The following is an 18,499-nucleotide window of genomic DNA, read 5'->3' as shown; positions in this document are numbered from 1 at the left end:
CAGAAAACTTATGGCTTCGTTTATTTTCTCCGAGTACAGAGAGAGAGAGAGAGAGAGAGAGAGAGACTTCTGCCTAAGTCATTCACTAAACAACAAAACAGTGAAAGAACACTTTAATTAGTTTTATCAACAGTTCTGTAAGTTATAACTGGAAACCAGAAATCTCACTGTTCTCATCGTACATCACTATGCCTTGCCACACTACGTTGTTATGTGAAACTCAGGAACAGTATATGAGAAAGCCTCTTAAGTATATGTTTCAAACACAATATCAATAGATTTTTATAGCAATGGCACAGCAAGTTTCAAACTGAAAACTACGGTCATTGTTGAAATGAAGCACAACATGGTGACAGTAAAAATACTGTATCTAACTGAAATTAGGGAAAAACATAAAAAATGAAGCCCGGATATTCAATGCTGATCTGCAAATCGTGCGTTCAAAGACACATTTGTATTTATTATTATTTAAATAAAAATTCCACTTCTACTCTTGTGCAAATGACAAATTCACAGCTATGGGACAAATTCATATCACATTCATAAATGTGCAATGGGAAATGGACAATGAGTGCATGAAGCCACAAACAAATGCAAAGTCTCACAAGGTCTGCCAGTGACCTCGAGGTGGTCGCAATTGAACTATAAACATTAAGACAATTCAGTGCAGTTCTTAACCATTCTTTACAGTATGTCACACCCAACTGTTCCCATATCAGAAGCTCAGTATTTCGTAACACAATGATTCAACTGTTAACAAAAGGAGCGTCGGCATTGGTCGCTGAAATAGAAATCTTTATTACTGTTGCAAATCAATTTCAATCTTTCAATCATTACGTGACCATCATTACAGCTACTCCTATAGGCTAAAGTATCTCTCTCTTTCTCCTCCCCCCCCCCCCCCCCCCCCCCCGCCACCCCAACTTTTCCAGTAAAACCAATATCTCTGAGAATGTCTGATTTTCCAAGCATTCTGGACAAGTTGCTACACTGTAGTACAAATATATTCTTGGTTAAACATTACTCTGCAAGTGAAACAACAAAAGCAAAATATGACTACAAACAAAAACAAATGTGCCAATCCATAGAACTTTTAAGAAATGGATCGAGCATCAAACACTATGTAAAACCACTCCTCAAAGGTGCTCAATTGCAAAAGAAAAATTGGATTTTTTGTGCATGGTAATGTGACAAGGATTTAATCAACTAACAGTCACTATGCATTAGTTACATAACCTTAATTGAGATCACTGAATTGTGTGAAACACACAACAACAACAACAAAATTAAAGTCACTAGCTGAATTGGAGAAAGAGTCTGTAGGAGAATGGTCTGTTGGGGGAACTACCCCAGACTTCAATTCAGATCACGTGCGGCAAAAAAGGAGAGAGATGGCTTAATATGGATTTGGACCTCAATCCTAAATAAATTTCAAGTATCTATATCACTGTTCTACCTGACTTTATAACTTTTTTTCCTCATACTTTCAGTTCACACTAATCACATTACACACACATTCTACATATGATTACAATATTCCTTTCTGGATATGCATTCTTCACAAGATACAAGTAGGAACTTCTACAGCAAGTAAGTTTTAACTCAGTGCATTACATCCTTTAAGTTCTTATCCACAAATTTTGCATATCCAGCAGAGATGCCAGGTCACTGTAAAGGAAGATTTTTCCATTAAATTTGCCAAAAGTGCATCAAAGTGGGTATGCCCCACTGTAACAGTTATCAGGGTTTCTTCCTGTTCCATTCACATACTGAGTGCAGGAAGAATGATTGTTTAAATACCTCTGTGTGTGTTGTAATTAATCTAATCATATCTTCATGATCCCTATGTGAGCAACAAGCAGTGGTTTGTGGTCTATTACTTATTACCATTTAAAGCCAGTTCTTTAAACTTTGTAAGTAGGCTTTCTCAGAATAGCGCATGTCTATCTATAAGAGTCTACCAGTTCAGTTTCTTCAGTATCTATGTGACACTCTCCCAAGGATCAAAAAAACCTTTGACCATTCATGCTGCCCTTCTCCATATATATTCAGTATCCCCTGTTAGTCCTATTTGGTACAGGTCCCACACACTTTAGCAATGTTCCAGAATGTGTTGCACAAGTGATCTGTAAACAATCTACTTTATAGACTGATTGAATTTTCCCAGTACTCTAACAAAGTTTACCACCTGGTTTACCCATAACTGAGCCCATGTGGTCGCTCCATTTCATATCCCAACAAAGTGTTACATCCAGGTATTTGTAGGAGTTGGCCAATTCCAACAGCAACTCATTGATATTACAGTCATAGAATACTACAATTTTCACTTTGTGAAATGCAAATTTTTGCATTTCTGAACATTTAAAACAAGTTGCTAATCTTTGTGCCACTTTGAAATCTTATAGAGATCTGAGAATATCTGTGCAGCTTCTTTCAACAGTACTTCACTATAACTCATTGTCTCATCTGCAAAAAGTCTGAGATTAATAGTAATATTGTCCACAAGGTCATTAACATACAGCATGAATAGCAAGGGTCCCAACAATTCCCTGGGGAAAAAAAATAAAATAAAATATGTATGCTCACAAGAACGCAATCTCAATTTTCAGCACACACTTGTACAATGTTCATTATTATTTCCACAATTTCATTTAGTTTTTGGAAAAAATTATTTTTTGAATACATATGAGATGTTTAAGTGTCTATGTCTTTTGTTCTCATAATAAGTTCCCATACACGATTATCAAGTCGATGTGTAATGTGTATTTCAACACTTTGTAAACAGAAAGTAACCAACCGAAAATGGGCCAGACTGGATTGGAACTGGCTATGAACAATACATAACATAAATGTAAAGTTATTTGTTGTGGTTTTCCCCTAATTACATTGCCTTAAATAGATAGTAATAAAACCCCTAGATTACAGACAATGTCAGTTTTTAGGGAACTGATCTTTAATGAGAACTGTTGATATATGGAGGATGACATGGAGGATTTTGCCTGATACAACCTTATTTAAACATATGTAAAAAGTAATGCATGGTAGTATGCGTATGTTCCTTGCACTGTATCAGTATAGCATTAAATATGAATTTTTTAGAGTCAGCACCCCCCACTTAAACCTGATGGTCATGATATAACAGGGATTTGTTCCTGTTCCCAACATTTTTTTCCGAATGAAGGTGGAGATATTACCTCCGTGTTGTGATCATCATAGGAAGGTTTAAAGCTACTTGCTAGATACTTATTTCAGTTGTTGATATCTGTCATTAAATTTGGAAGGTATTATGTTCCTGTTTAGTTAGAAGTTTCATTTGAATACATGCTTTGTTGGCAATTAAAAAAAAGGCAGTACAAGTGACAATGTGTTTCCTAGTTTTTAAGAGGAGCGAATCCAAATCAAAAATATACAGCATTAATGAGAACATGTCCCTTTAGTCTCAGAGTGACTAGTGTGCATCAAGACATCATGACAATAATAGATGAAACAGAATTTTCAGCTGGCAACATATCATCTGGTAAATACTCCTTTCACTATAGAAAGCTGTTGTAGCCCAGAAGTTTTGAGCAACGTCTGTGCGGCAATGTTAATAAGCTATCAGGTCTTCACTTCTGTTTATATGAGTAGGTTTTTGTGGTCAGAATCAGCACACAAAATTCATTGGATTGTAGGCGGCAACATATTGCAGAATGAATCAATATTCTCAACACTATAACATAACATCCCCTACTGAAAGCTACTTCCAATAGCAGCCAAAACAATGGTCTTAGAATACAACACCAACTATGCCCCAGAAAAATATTACAGTCAACAATTTAGAATGTTTAATGATAAAAAACTCTACATACCTGTCAGAATTTTTTTCTCGGTTTACATCTAGTGGCAATGTTTTCCAAAGTATGATACAGAAACTGATGATAATTTCATTTATTGAGAATATTAGCCAGTTTTTAACTATAAAGAGATTTTTTAAAGTACACTAACATTAAATGTTAGTCAATATGAATTTAAATCAAAGTAATAATCTTCATTTTCACCTTGGGAAGTACGGTTTAGGTAATGTACATTTCATATATTACGTAAGCCCAAGTCAATGCCTCACAATAAAATAGAAAATAAAATTACAAACAAATATTCCTATTCCTAATAATTTAGTTTTTGATCCATTTTTTTAGAGAATTTTACAATTTACTCTAACAGTGCATGGTAGTGCAAGGATTAATACCTCAGAGTGATAATATGTATAGACATAAAATGGGACAAAAGCAGACTCTTAATGTGAAAAAAATCACACAACAGATCAATTCATTGTGGAGTTTCGCAGAGGGTGTAGTAGTACTACTAGAATGTTACAGACTTGCTCAGGACATTCCACTGGGATAGCCTATAGCAATACCATTAGGCATGCAATGAGCTGTCCATAAAATTGGGACTTTTACTACTCCCTTACACATATCATCCATCCCACCATCCATCCAACCATCCATCCGTAACATACGTATTAATGAATGAATGGTATAGAGGGAAATCTAATAAATGGCAGGCAACACCTTTTGGCTTGTGGGGTTAACATCTGTATGCAGATAAAAACAGTATGCTGCTCTCATCTGATAATCATAGTACCACTAGAAAATAGAGCAGACAGAAACAATATTTTTTCATGTCACTAAAACTAATCTGCTGAAAAAGTGGCACCACTGACTGTGACGGAACTATGGACATGATGAGACATTACAAGTGTAAATAACTGAAGGAAAAGCAGTGTAACGTGCAAAAGTAAGATCACAATGACTGGTTATCCAATTAGTTCAGAACTGATGGATACTGACAAGAGATGTCTAGTCACTACCTAGTATAATAAATTATCACCAACTACAAATGATCCAGCCTCATATCAAAGTTAATCTAAACTTATTTAATGCGTGTCTATCATGTATTCGACTTACCTACCATCAGTGATGCTTCACCAGCAGCAGGTTTATTAACTGAGGTGTCATATGAAATGGTTACACAAACTTCCTTTGAGGCTTGCGCCATTTACATTTTGTATTACAAGCAACTCACCTTACTTTCCTTAAATATAGCTATAAGTTGAAAGCTGCATCATTGTCTGATTTAGGCAAAATGGGCTGCAGCACTGCAAGCTTTCTGACTTACAGTTTTAAACAACAGTTTACATGTGGTTGCAAAACTAAATTAATACATACGTGCAATGTGTGATACTCTCCACTATCTTCAGGTGGAGGTGGTTTACATTTTCCACAGCAGAAGTTACAGCAACAACAAAAGCAACAGCAGAGGTAGCAACCAGTTATGATGCCACAGAAAATTATCAAAGCCTGAAATTAAAATATGGTATGGTGCGATTATTCATTATATGAAATTCCTGTTTGCAAAAATAATTCAATGTAAGAATGCTACTTCTATTTAGCATAATACACAATGCTCCCTGACACAGGTTTTTCTGTTCTACTTTGAAACTACAGAATTAATACTCATTGATAAAATTAAGGTTGTGTTTGATGTAATCTTTATATCATACTTTCACTGACAGATTACTTCAATCATTAACAAGTTGCCAAAGTATGTCTCACATGAAAAATTAATTTAACTGATATTATGAATGAAAAAATCCTTTTACTATATTTTTTGGTTTTCCTTTTTACACCACACCAATACACTTTGTATTCTGACTGCTATACTATATTTTAACAATAGTTACGAAGTTTCTCATTATGAGGTGATTTAGATAAATATCTCTTCTCCTTCATTTATGTTTTGCCATTATTCCTGTCCATGTAATTCCTTCACTTTACGTAATTCAATTTCACAGAAGACCATGAAACATATACTAGAATGGATGTTTTTAGTTTTTAGTCTTTGCAGAGTATTCACCATGCTGAGCATTAATGGCAAGATTTAAAAAATGTTCTAAACAAACATTATTTTTGCTGCTCTCATTTTTAAAAGATAACTTTGTTGCCGTCCCTGCCATGTCCAAAATTAGCATAATATTTTTGGTACATAATGTCTACTACAGGATGCTAATTTGCCACTATAAATTGTGAGCACTATATCAGATCGGAGATATTTACAAGTAGACCTTCTAATACAGGGCGAGGCAAATAAAAGTGGTCCGGATGAGTGGATACGATTGGACATAAATGTGTGCATATAACCATACGAATGACCTACAGTTACTTCCAACAGGATGGAGCAACTGCCCATACAGCTGGCCAAAACTCTGAGCACATTTACACAATCTTCATGCGTGACAGAGTTGTTACCAGAGATCAGCCTGTGAGCAGCCCTAGATGGCCACCTAGGTCACTTGATCTGTCAGTGTGATTACTTTGTGTGGGGAGCCCTAAAGTCTAAGGTGTATTTATTGCAATAACTCTCCTAGTCTTCAAGAACTGCAGCAGAACACTTCATATGACATTGCAGCTGTCTCGTTTGACCCGCCATCAGCAACTTGCTGACCACTGCCAAGAAGTGTCAAGAGATGAATGGTGATCACTTTCTACATTTATTCAAACATGCCACTGACATGGCAGAAGAAACAGTTGCCTGAATAATTTGTGGTGCTAAAGCCAGATCTGTGCTGTAATTTGTTTCCTAAACTTGCCATTATGTATATATGTGTGTATATACTGGGTATGTGGCTCAGTACTTGTGTGGATAAAATACGAGACTAGATAGTATCAGCTGCTTGCTGGTTCTGTGTGTAAATACCACACCACAACTTTAAAAGTCTGTGGTTCAGTTCTTTGTCAGTCCTAGAATTGTTACTTATCACTTCATTCAGGTTTTACATACACATTAAAAATGCCCAACTTCACGTAAAATAAACAGAAATTTGTCCTGAATCTACAAGAAAGAGGTAACTACGTAACCCTTTTTTTTTAACTATAATTTCCTAACATTAAGTATGATAATTATTAATTTGAAACATGTTTTAAGAGCAACCAAAAACCATAAACTGTAACACGGTAATTGGTTATTAATATTGGTAGAACATATTGAAATCTCAAAAACATGCTGTATGTAAAATGTATTCACACCTCAAAAACATTCCATATTTGCGAAGAACTTATGTAACCTGGTCTGGCTGATTCAGAAACTTTTCTTCTACATTTGTGAAATAATAACCTGTACGGTGTCTTGAAATTGCATTGTTTTGTGAATGTTTGAGGTTTAATAAATTATTATTGCTAAACTACATAGTTTTTGCAGGCATTTAATTCCACATTTGCAAGACTTGGAAATTCTGTTACTGGGAAAAAAAAAGACAGTGCCATGCTGGGTTGGCATAATACAGTACATTTCCCATGACACCTAATGCCCCCAGAGTCAGTCATACTGCCAACAAGAGATTTTCTTTCACTCTCTAATAATGTTACTTACCTTGCACCACCCAGATGTAACTAGGAAGTAGGCATTCACATTTTCTTCTCCAAACTGTTCTGCTATATACAAGCCCAAAGAGCCATAATTGTCATATATATTCCTTTTTGTCAAATCACTCAAAATGCTGTGTGCTCGATTTACTTCCTTGAACTTTAAAACGAACAAGCACATTAATATTTTGCAGAGAAAAATTTAGTCACACATTTAATTAATGCAAGATGAATAAGATATGTTCCAATAACCACACTGGCTTAAGACAACAGGTCATAACATAACCCAAATTAAAGTAACTACCACCACTTTTAGGTCTTTTCAATTCTCTCTCTAACACGTCTAGCTGACTTTTCAAATTCTTATCTTACAATATTAAAAAAGCCACTGAATATAAGCTGATCACAAAATTTTGTACCACATGGTGGTATTTCATACAGAAATATATGAAGGTGAGATAAAAATCGGCAATGGAAAATACAGTGGAGGAATTCCATCACTAAAACAAGCATCATAGTGAATTCTCAATCTTGAAAAACAGTTATTTCAATTTTCTGGTCCACAAATACATCAACATATTTATGAGTATCTTAATTTTAAGAATCACATTGTGGCTTCAGTAAAACGACTTTTCAGATACTTCTGCCAGAAATGTTTTCTACTTTGGACACATATAGGGGAGAAAGGTATTACACACAAGTCTAAACGACACAAACAAGTCTGGCTCCATGATAAGCTCCAGGAAACAACTTCAGAAATCAATTTTTTTTCTTCTTTCATTGCATATTCTGATAATTTTGGGTGTGGGAATGTTAAAACTGAATTTTTGTGTTTTTAGAGATCATAAGATCAAGTATACTGACCTACGCAAATCGCAAATTTAACAGCAGCAAGTTTACATAACCTGGTAAGAAATATTACCTGGAAACTTTCAAAAAGCATACAAGCACTGAGATTACTTCCACTACGTACGTCAAGATTACCTCCAAATGATGGGAACGAAAACTAAAAGTAATTTTTTTTCACACACTGTTTATTCCTTTGTCAGTAAAATCTCACTAGTGATATAAGGTCTGGTTTCCTGGGGATGTCTGCTAATGCTTGTGCATCATGGAGTAGTGTTGACTGGAACACCTTAGAGGGGAAAAAAAATTGGACCTGCTCAAATACATGACTACTAGTATTAAAACTCAAGATATCAGTATTTACTACTAGTGCTCACTTCAACCCAAGTACATAGCACCTCACACAACTGCTGAAGAGCTGGAGATCACTCTTTTAGATATAATCTCAATGAATCTACACCACACTGGCACTAAGAAATTCTGGCTATTAGCAGTGACCATGCACTGTGTAGTGAAATTAGAGTCTGACTTGTCCAATTGTTTTGCTCACCTTTTATTCACTATTTGATGGGCAATGATAACTAAGCCTTTTGAACAGTTGCTTAACTGTTTCACTTGTGCAAAATTTCTCTCTCTCTCTCTCTCTCTCTCTCTCTCTCTCTCTCTCTCTCTCTCTCTCTCTCTCTCTCTCTCTCTGTAACTCCCCCTTCCCCCAGCCCCACTTCATTTGACCTGAGCCCACTCTCTTACCTGAAGTGGGAAACCCAAAGTAGTGTCCTGGAGGCTATCACATATTTCTAAAGAAGAAAAGAAGTCAGGAAATATACATAAAAAGTAAATCTATGTCCTTTCTTTCCAGTTGACAATTAAAAATTACTTGCATGGACTATTATGCCTGTACACAAAAAAAAGAAGGGCGCACGCACACGCACACGCGCACACACAAACTATAAAGACTTGTGCTCGGATGCCCAGCATTTCACTTTTTGATTGCACGAATATCTAACTCAATTTTTTTGCAGACAATTAATTTTTACATATTGTGGTGATTCACCTTCCCTGCCTCCCATTTCTGAGGTCTTTTGAGCATCTTACTCGATCCTACTTACATGCAGGGACCAAGCAGTCAATCTGAACACTGATTAATCAAAGCATATCATGGGTTCTAAAATGGTTCAAATGGCTTTGAGCACTATGGGACTTAACATCCGAGGTCATCAGTCCCCTAGAACTTAGAACTACTTAAACCTAACTAACCTAAGGACATCACACACACCCATGCCCGAGGCAGGATTCGAACCTGCGGTCGCGCGGCCAAGGGTGCAAGGATTTGCGAAATGGCTATGTTTGTAAACTGTTTGCGTATCACCATGGTTAAAGTATAGAGTGCATGAAGAACATTGCTACCGCATGTCATGAGGATGTAGGTGAACAGGAAGGGTTGCATCCCAAGTCACAGTAATAGGATATTCCAAAATTTGATGTATATAATTGAAATGTTTTCTGCATTTACAATTTACAGAAAAACACTAATTAAGCACGGAAATCGGGAAGAAAGAGTGCACTAGTGTTCAATGTCAGGTTTCACATGTGATCAAGCAACAATTAAAAATTAAAGTTGCAGAATGATGTCAAGGAACCCACTACTAGGGTTGAGACAAGTGAGAGGGAGAAATACTAACAATAAGGAGCAGTAATGGCACAGAATCTGACAGCATTACACTGACAGCAGCTGCAATTTTACTCCAATAACATGAATCACAAAGACCATTTATGTTTCACGCAAAGTAATCATCATACTCAGTCTTCAAAAGTCATTAATCCCCCAAGTGAGAGAGACCTTAGAGTCAGACTTTTACTAACACGGCACCTACCACATCACAAAATCCTCTGTGATGGACATTACATGGATACTACATGTTGATTATTCCAAGCCACCAACAAAAGTGGAGCCGTGTGACCCTGCAGGATTCTATTTACAAACTTGGGCTCCACAAGAAAACCATACTCTGTCAGGGTAGAGACTACACGGTCTAACCACATTAATTTGACAACCACTTATGTTAGATGTGAAAATGCAACAAGCACTAACAGACAGCAGGTGGCAGCACTAGCAGTGAAGAGTGTATAATGCATGTTGGGGGACATGGAAAAACAATACAGTCATTGTTGTAACGTAGAAACTGAGCACTTTATCACACGACCAAAATGACACAATCATTGGCTTAGAGGCCAAGGGTGCAAGGATTTGCGAAATGGCTATGTTTGTAAACTGTTTGCGTATCACCATGGTTAAAGTATAGAGAGCATGAAGAACATTGCTACCTAAAACCAGTGGTGAGGCAACTGTGGTGCACCACAGGCCATATATGACAATGGTGAACAACGGCTGAAGAGACATGCAACAATTGAGCAACTGACTGCTCAGATGAACCAATGGGCTGCCAATAGTGACTCTTCATCGACCATCCACCGAATGTTGCTGTGTACAGGCCTCTGCAACAGGCACCTGGCTCACACACCCCTGCTAACTGCAGTCCATTGGTGATGAAGGCTGGAATTTGCAGGCCAATACAGCAACAGGTGGTTCTTTTAAATGAATCATGTTTTATGCTCTGTCATCAGGACAAAAAGCAAACACTATTCAACAATATTTTGAAGGGTCCTGGCCAGAGGAGGGAGCATTACAGTGTGGGGAATATCTCTGTGGCATTCCCTGGGTGATCTTGTCATTCTGGAAGGCACAATGGATCAACACAAGTATGCAATTATCCTTGGAACCACACGCATCCCTACATGCAATTTCTTTTTCCTTGACACGGTGGTTTCTACCAGCAGTACAATGCAATGTGCCACATAACTCACAGTATACGTGGACCACAGAACAAAAGGAGATTGTTCAGGCTTCCAACAGGGGTCACACTAATGTGGCTGGACAGTGTATTTTCTACTGACACCTTAGGCCATGGTTCCAATAAAAACCTATTTCCATCCTACAAATGAGTTCAGAGAAAACTTCAGATCTGTTAAGTTGCCACTACCTGGCCGCTCCTAGCCACCAATTATCACTGTGCTCCTGGAATTGTTTGTCAAACCAAGGAATCATCACAGTGATCAACAATAATTTCAATTTGAAAGGCATTGCATTAAAATAAACATGGCCTAAAATTGGACCTGTACAGAGGGAATTATAATATGTAATTTCTGTCTCATTCTTGTAAGGACAACAGTAGGGAAAAGATCTGTCAATTTTGGTTTACTGAGAGGGTTTAAGGAAAGTGTAGCTCATCTACAAAATGGACCACATATTAGAAGACTTGCGAGACCCATTCTTGACTATTGTCAGAGTGTTAGGGATTCCCACCAGGTCGGATTAAAGGAAGATATTTAAGCAATTCAGAAGTGTCCAGCTACGTTTGTTGCCAGTAGTTTCAATCAACACGCGAGTGTTATGTAGATGCTTCGTGAACTCAAATGGGAATCCCTGAAGGGACGATGACATTCTTTTCATGAAACAATACTGAGGAAATACATAGAACAGACATTTGCAGCTACTGCAGAATGATTCTACTACTGCCAACATAAAATTCACACGAGGATAGCGAAAAGGAGAAAAAAGAAATAGGGGCTCATACGGAGGGATACAGAAAGTCATTTTTCCCTCACTCCATCTGTGAATGGAATAAGAAAGGAATGACTAGTGCAGATACCCTCCACCGTATGGTGGCTTGCAATGTATATTTGTATATCTTGGCAGAGAGGAGAGGGGGGGGGGGCGCAAAAAAAATTTGGAAGCAAGGGTTTTTCCTTTTTTAATTGCGGCTTAATTCCCTGACATTTTCTTACTGCCTGAGATTACTCTTATCAGTAATTTTTTAACAGGATAGCGAACCGATATAATGTGTGCTGTCAGTGCAAATTTTTGACAGCAGAAAGAACTATTTAGGATATTGTTATCTGTGGTTGCTGTTTGAAAATTCTGCTTCACAGGGCACAGTTTAAATGCCTGACATTGATATTACAATAACAGCAGAAATCTCAATTTATCTCCTTTTTGGTGATCACAGTTCCTACAACCACTTGTGACACAAAATTTCAACACTCCACATGGAGGTGTATCAACAACACAGCTTCAACTTCAGATCATTCCTTTGAATAATAGTGCTTGGCAATGGAAAGTTTATTTTTAATTTTGAAGCTGTGTAATATATCCAACGTATTGAAATATAAGAAGAGTGTGTCACAAAACAAACAGTTGTTTGAGCAGACTATTAGGAGAACTGTAGTTGCTTGTAAAATAGAGATAATTTTACAAGATAAATCAGAACTCAGCTGCACAAAATTTTTTGTTGTCTGTTTCAGTGTTGAGGCACTGTGTTTATAACCACAGCAACACACTCCAGATTGAGTGTAAGTCTTAATGAACTATTTCAAATGCCCCTCTGCGTTAACAATGGTGTGAGCTTTTCTTCTACACTGTACCAAAATTGTCTACTGCAATAGCAAAAATTCATAATTTTGCTCGAAGTCACAGGCGTACTTTGTGAGAATAAAGTAAGCAACACCATGTTTCATTGTTTCTATGCTGCTTTACAATTAACTGTACATGATGTTTTGTACAAAGTATTTTCTCGCGAGTTTAACAGAAATGATAAAAAAAAAAGCTTTTATGTCAACCTTTCAAAACAGGCACGCTACATTACCCAGTGCTTTCAACACACTATACTATCCAAAATACTAACAAGGAAAGTATTTATATTCCAACAAACATGTCTGTATGAAATTTTGGTTGCAGGACCATTACGTATGTCTCAATGTGCTGCTGGTGAGTGTCTTACCTCCGCAAACATGCTCTACATGTCACTGCAAATGTCATTATAGAAACCAAACACAAAACACAGATATCTTAACTATAAATGAAAGTGAGGGCTTTTAATACAATGCTCAAAGTAATGTGAATTACTACAAAATGCACAGTGAAGAAAAGCAAGTTCATCACACGCCATAGCTGCACGTTCTATAATATCAGTGCTGAACTCCATGACAAGGACACTTTTCAGTTTTGAAGTTGACCACAGGTTCACCAATATCAGAGCCAGCATTTTGCTGTGTATAACGGAGCATTGGTATATGTACTTCTGCAGATATTGTTTGTATATGGCAGAATCCATTTTCATGATAAATAATCTGTCACACAATTTTGTCTGTATGTTCCCGGAATGCAGTTTAAGAAAGTCTTATTCTCTTGGGATATTTAATGAAGAGCCTAAGAATCTGGTACACCTGCCTAATATCATGTAGGGCCCCATGAGCACACAGAAGTGCCACAATGTGACGTGGACTCTACTACTGTCTGAAGTAGTGTTGGAGAGAACTGACACCATGAATCCCACAGGGCCGTCCATAAATCCGTAAGAGTACTAGGGGGTAGAGATCTCTTCTGAACAGTAAGTTGCAAGGCATCCCAGCTATGTTCAATAATGTTCATATCTGGGGAGTTTGGTGGGCAGCAAAAGTGTTTCAACTCAGAAGAGTGTTCCTGGAGCCACTCTGTAGAAATTCTGGACATGTAGAGTGTCACATTATCCTGCTGGAATTGTCCAAGTCTGTCGGAATGTACAACGGACACCAATGGATGAAGGTGACCAGACAGGATGCTTATGTACGTGTCATCTGGAAGAGTTATCTACACTTATCAGGTGTCCCATATCACTCCAACTGCAAACACCCACACCATTACAGAGCCTCTACCAGCTTGAACAGTCCCCTACTGATATACAGGGTCCATGGATTCATGATGTCTCCATACCCGTACAAGTCCATCTGCTCGGTGGAATCCGAAATGAGACTCGTCCAACCAGGCAACATGTTTCCAGTCATTAACAGTCCAATGTCTGTATTCATGAGCCCAGGCAAAGAGTAAAGCTCTGTGTCAAGCAGTCATCAAGGGTACATGAGTGGGCCTTCGGTTCCAAAAGTCCCTATCGATGATGTTTCATTGAGCGGTTTGCAAGCCCAGCATTGAAATATGCAGCAATTTGTGGAAGGGTTGAACTTCTGTCACACTGAACAATTCTCTTCAGTCGTTGTCGGTCTTGTTCTTGCAGGATCTCTTTCTGGCCGCAGCTATGTCAGAGATTTGATAATTTACCGGATTCCTGATTTTCACGGTACACTCATGCAATGGTCTTATAGAAAAATCCTCACTTTATTACGTCAGAGGTGGTGTGTTCCATCACTCATGCGCCGACTATAACACCACACTCAAATTCACTTAAATCTTGATAACCTGCCATTGTAGCAGCAGTAACCAATCTAACAACTGCACCAGATACTTGTCATCTTACATAGGCACTACCGGCCACAGAGTCGTACTATGCCTGTCTACATATCTCTGTACTTGAATAAGCATGCCTATACCAGTTTCAGTTTATTTTATCCTGTCTGAAGAAATACACATCTAGACATCAGTAGTACCTGTTCATCTTTCTGCCAGGAGTCACACAGTACTAGTGACTTTGTTGGCAAATGTGTATTCCCAACTGACAGAATAAATGTTTTTAAATGTTCTTTCATCATCTTACCGCTCGCACTTGCATCTACAATCACTCTGGAGAACAATCTTTTTTCAAGTTACTGATAAATCCCAGCAGTGATGTAAAGTTTGTACATCCAAGATTTCTAGCTACATTAAATGAACGATGTTATAAATGCCAATAATGAACTGTTTAACTGATAATATTTTTACACTGCAGTAGAAACCAGAAAATATGCAAATCATTCATCTTCTACACCAACATCACTTGGATTCATCATCTACACCCTACACCAACATCACCTTATGAAGAAGAGTTGATCATTACTTCATCTCAACAAATCGCACAACATTAGCAGTGTTGATTACTGATCACCTACCCATATGGCGTTTCACTACACAAACAACTTCCCAAAATGCAACTTCACATCACACTGCACCATCTTTACTAACATAGGAGAAGGCAAAGGCCAAATTCGACACGGCATACTCAGTAGCCTCCAACAGAGATCTACAGGGTTTACAGATAAACAAGTATCACTGATGCAGTAAGAGACTTTGAAAGTAACTGTCTGAAACTGAATCTACGTTGATACAGCTTCGTCTCTTACATAGAAATTATTTACTGTCACAGGTGGTAGTGGGGACTGGATTGAACACAAATGAAGCAGCTAGGCTATTATGATCAAATACAAGACATGAGGGAGGCGTGGGGGAAGGGAGGCGTGGGGGAAGGGAGGTGAGTAGGAAGGGGAGAGGTGGAGAGAGGGAAGGGAGGTGAGGAGGAATTTGGGGGGGGGGGGGGGGGGGGGAGAGAGAGAGAGAGAGAGAGAGAGAGAGAGAGAGAGAGAGAGAGAGAGAGAGAGAGAGAGAGAGAGAGAGAGAGAGAGAGAGAGAGAGAGAGAGAGAGAGAGAGAGAGATATTTTCTGTAAGTAAAACAGTTAAGAATAAGTAGTTGTGTGAAGTGCTGTATCACAAACTGAAGATTCTCCTAGATTGTGTGGCTAAAACAGTTCACCTCCTGTATTTGGTTCAAAGTGAGCACTAGTAGTAAATACTGGCATTGAACTTAAATACCAGCAGGCATGTATCTGAGGAAATCAGACTTTTTTACTCAGTGGTTTTACTCTAAGATGTTCCAGTCAACATTATCACTAGGATGCACAAACCTTAGGAAACATTTCCAGGAAACCAACCCTTGCATCACTAGTGAGATTCTATAGAGAAAGGATAAACAGTGTGTGAAAGGGGGAAAAAAAATCTTAATTTCATTCCCATCATTTGGAGGTAATCTTTAAGTACATAATGCAAGTACCTCAGTCTCTTTGAAAGTCTCCAAATACTCTTTCTTGACAGGTTATGTACTCTTGCTGCTGTGAAATTTGTATTTCTTATAAGTCAGTATACTTGAGGTTATGACCTCTAAACACAAAAAATTCAGTTTTAACGTTCACACAATCAAAATTATCAGAATATGCAATAAAAAGAAGAAAAAATTGATTCCCGGCATTGTTTCCTGGAGCTTATCATTAAGTCCAACTCATTTACATATTGTTTTAACCTGTGTGTTACAACTTCTCTTTCTGTGCCCAAGTAGAAAAGTTTCTGAAACAAGTAATTTTCCCTGAGCAAGAATATGTTTCTTATGTTTACTGGTATGTAGGGGACAAGGGGATACAGATCAACACCTTAAACTTTTCATAAGTAACATACTTCTGTAATTATCACTATTAGATACAATAGAATTTTGGGGCACTTTTAAATTTTTACCACAATTCTTAGTAATAAACAAACAATTTTTACATTTAAGTAGAAGCATACTTTTAGTTGAAATGTACCCCTAACATGGAGCACTTTTCAACAAGAGGCTGGGTACTATACAACATTAAAATAATATCTGAATTTTTTTTTACTGAAATAAACACATATTTTATTGATATAACAGGCTTATAATATATGATAGGTGCAAATGCAGCAAAATTACCGATACAATTTTTTTTTAAATAAACAGAACAATGTACCAAATTGTGCAGTTCACTTCAGCAAGCAAAAACCAATTACATCTAGGCTGTATATTCAGTCTCCTATGAAACCACCTGAATGAATAGCTTGTTCATGAAAGCCAAAAAATTTGCTTTATTAAAAACTGTTGCTCTTGATAAGCTAATGTTCCCAGGTGTCCTTAAGGTGAGCTGTTGTTATCAGCTCATGAAACCCCATCAATTTCAGCTATTTTAATTACAGCCCAAGAAGTCTTTATGCTAGAGCTTACCCAGTTTTGGATATTTGTATGCAATCTGTGATTTGTCAGTCCATAGCTCATATTTTTAACTTTAAACAGTGGAATCATAAACCTAACATTCTTTATCTGCAGTGAAAATTTGTTGACTTGTATACTTTGAGTGGTAACAATTTCGTGATGATGGTGCCCAACTGCTGTCACTCAATATCAATTGCAGAACTCTCTTAATCTGTCAAATACAGCAGAATAGTACATCCCATATAGATCTGCTGCTGTTCTAAGAGACAGGGCATCCTGGCCACTGCAATTTTTAGTGCTGTCGCCAGCTTTCAAACTGACTTATGCCAACTCAGATATAGTACTACTTGATTGCCAAAACAACTTATGTAGATGGGCTAGAGGAACATTTCAACTGTGTTGAGATCTACCTATAAAGATTTCATTGAAATCTGTCCTGTAAGCAGCCATTAATGTTAAAGCACTGTTACTCCTTTTAGAACAGTGTTGCAAATAGTTTATAGCGTATCAAGATGCAGAGTCTCTTAATTAATTGGGTCAATAAATCTTATTTACCTGATTTAATATTAAATGACTAAAATACACTATTGAAAAAAATAACTCAGCTTTTACTTTGGACACCACAAAATAGTATTTACTGAATATCAATCATCTTATGGATAACATGGATAGGTATCCATTTCAGCTTTTCTCCTGTAGTGGAACTTTATGTTTATTTGTTGGCAAATCAAACAGAAGTTCCAGCGACGACGAATTCAAAGTGCCCCTTGTTGAAATTGCTCCACCTCGTCTCACCTACTACCAAAATCTTAAGACTATGCTAGTTAGTAACTGATTCTTACTGGTGCAATACATCTGCTGCAGAATTTGTGAAGCAGACAATTGAATTAACTATCTTTCTTTAAAGTTCTGAACAGGGTGAAAACTAGTTAACAACTTTAACAAAAGTACCATTCAGAGTTTCAATGAGATTGACAAGTGTTTTTCATTTGATCTTGCTCCCCACCCTAATCTGTCACCCTGATCTGTGATATCTATTACTTTCCTTTTAGCCAGAGCACACCAATAATCTTTTGGATTCCAGGTACTCATTTGCACATTCTCTAACATACACACTAGTCGAGAGAGAGAGAGAGAGAGAGAGAGAGAGAGAGAGAGAGAGAGAGAGAGAGAGCTCTCTCCACTGAAGTAGCACTGTTTCTACCAATTAGGTGGATAAATCAGAATAAAAATATAAAATCATTTGCAACCAAACAACTACTTTATTCCAATTTGAAAGCTTACAGCATGTTATCACAACAGTTTCAAATGACAGTGATTAGCTCATGTCGTTGTGAGACTTATTTCACATGGGTAACTTTCAGTCTGCATATTTGATGTAAATGTTTAGGTGTAATATTGGGTTGGTGCACAAGTTTGTAGCATTTTTCTGTAAGTTTACTAAACTCAACAGATAC

At 37.4% G+C, this 18,499-nt stretch overlaps 1 protein-coding gene across 5 annotated transcripts in view; it reads right to left on the bottom strand.

The window, feature by feature from the left end:
* The window catches only part of LOC124723235 (dnaJ homolog subfamily C member 5), an 81,644-nt gene that overhangs the window by 52,389 nt on the left and 10,756 nt on the right, over window positions 1-18,499 (bottom strand). For all 5 annotated transcript variants that reach the window (XM_047248428.1, XM_047248427.1, XM_047248430.1 and 2 more), the window contains exons 4-5: window positions 7,408-7,560; window positions 5,208-5,339 (exon numbers count right to left, since the gene is read on the bottom strand). In XM_047248428.1, coding sequence (XP_047104384.1) covers window positions 5,208-5,339; window positions 7,408-7,560 — 285 coding nt within the window. The remainder of the gene's footprint in view (window positions 1-5,207; window positions 5,340-7,407; window positions 7,561-18,499) is intronic.

Source organism: Schistocerca piceifrons, chromosome X, assembly GCF_021461385.2.
Source record: "Schistocerca piceifrons isolate TAMUIC-IGC-003096 chromosome X, iqSchPice1.1, whole genome shotgun sequence".
NCBI lineage: Eukaryota > Metazoa > Arthropoda > Insecta > Orthoptera > Acrididae > Schistocerca > Schistocerca piceifrons.
This window is presented reverse-complemented; position numbering and strand designations above follow the sequence as displayed.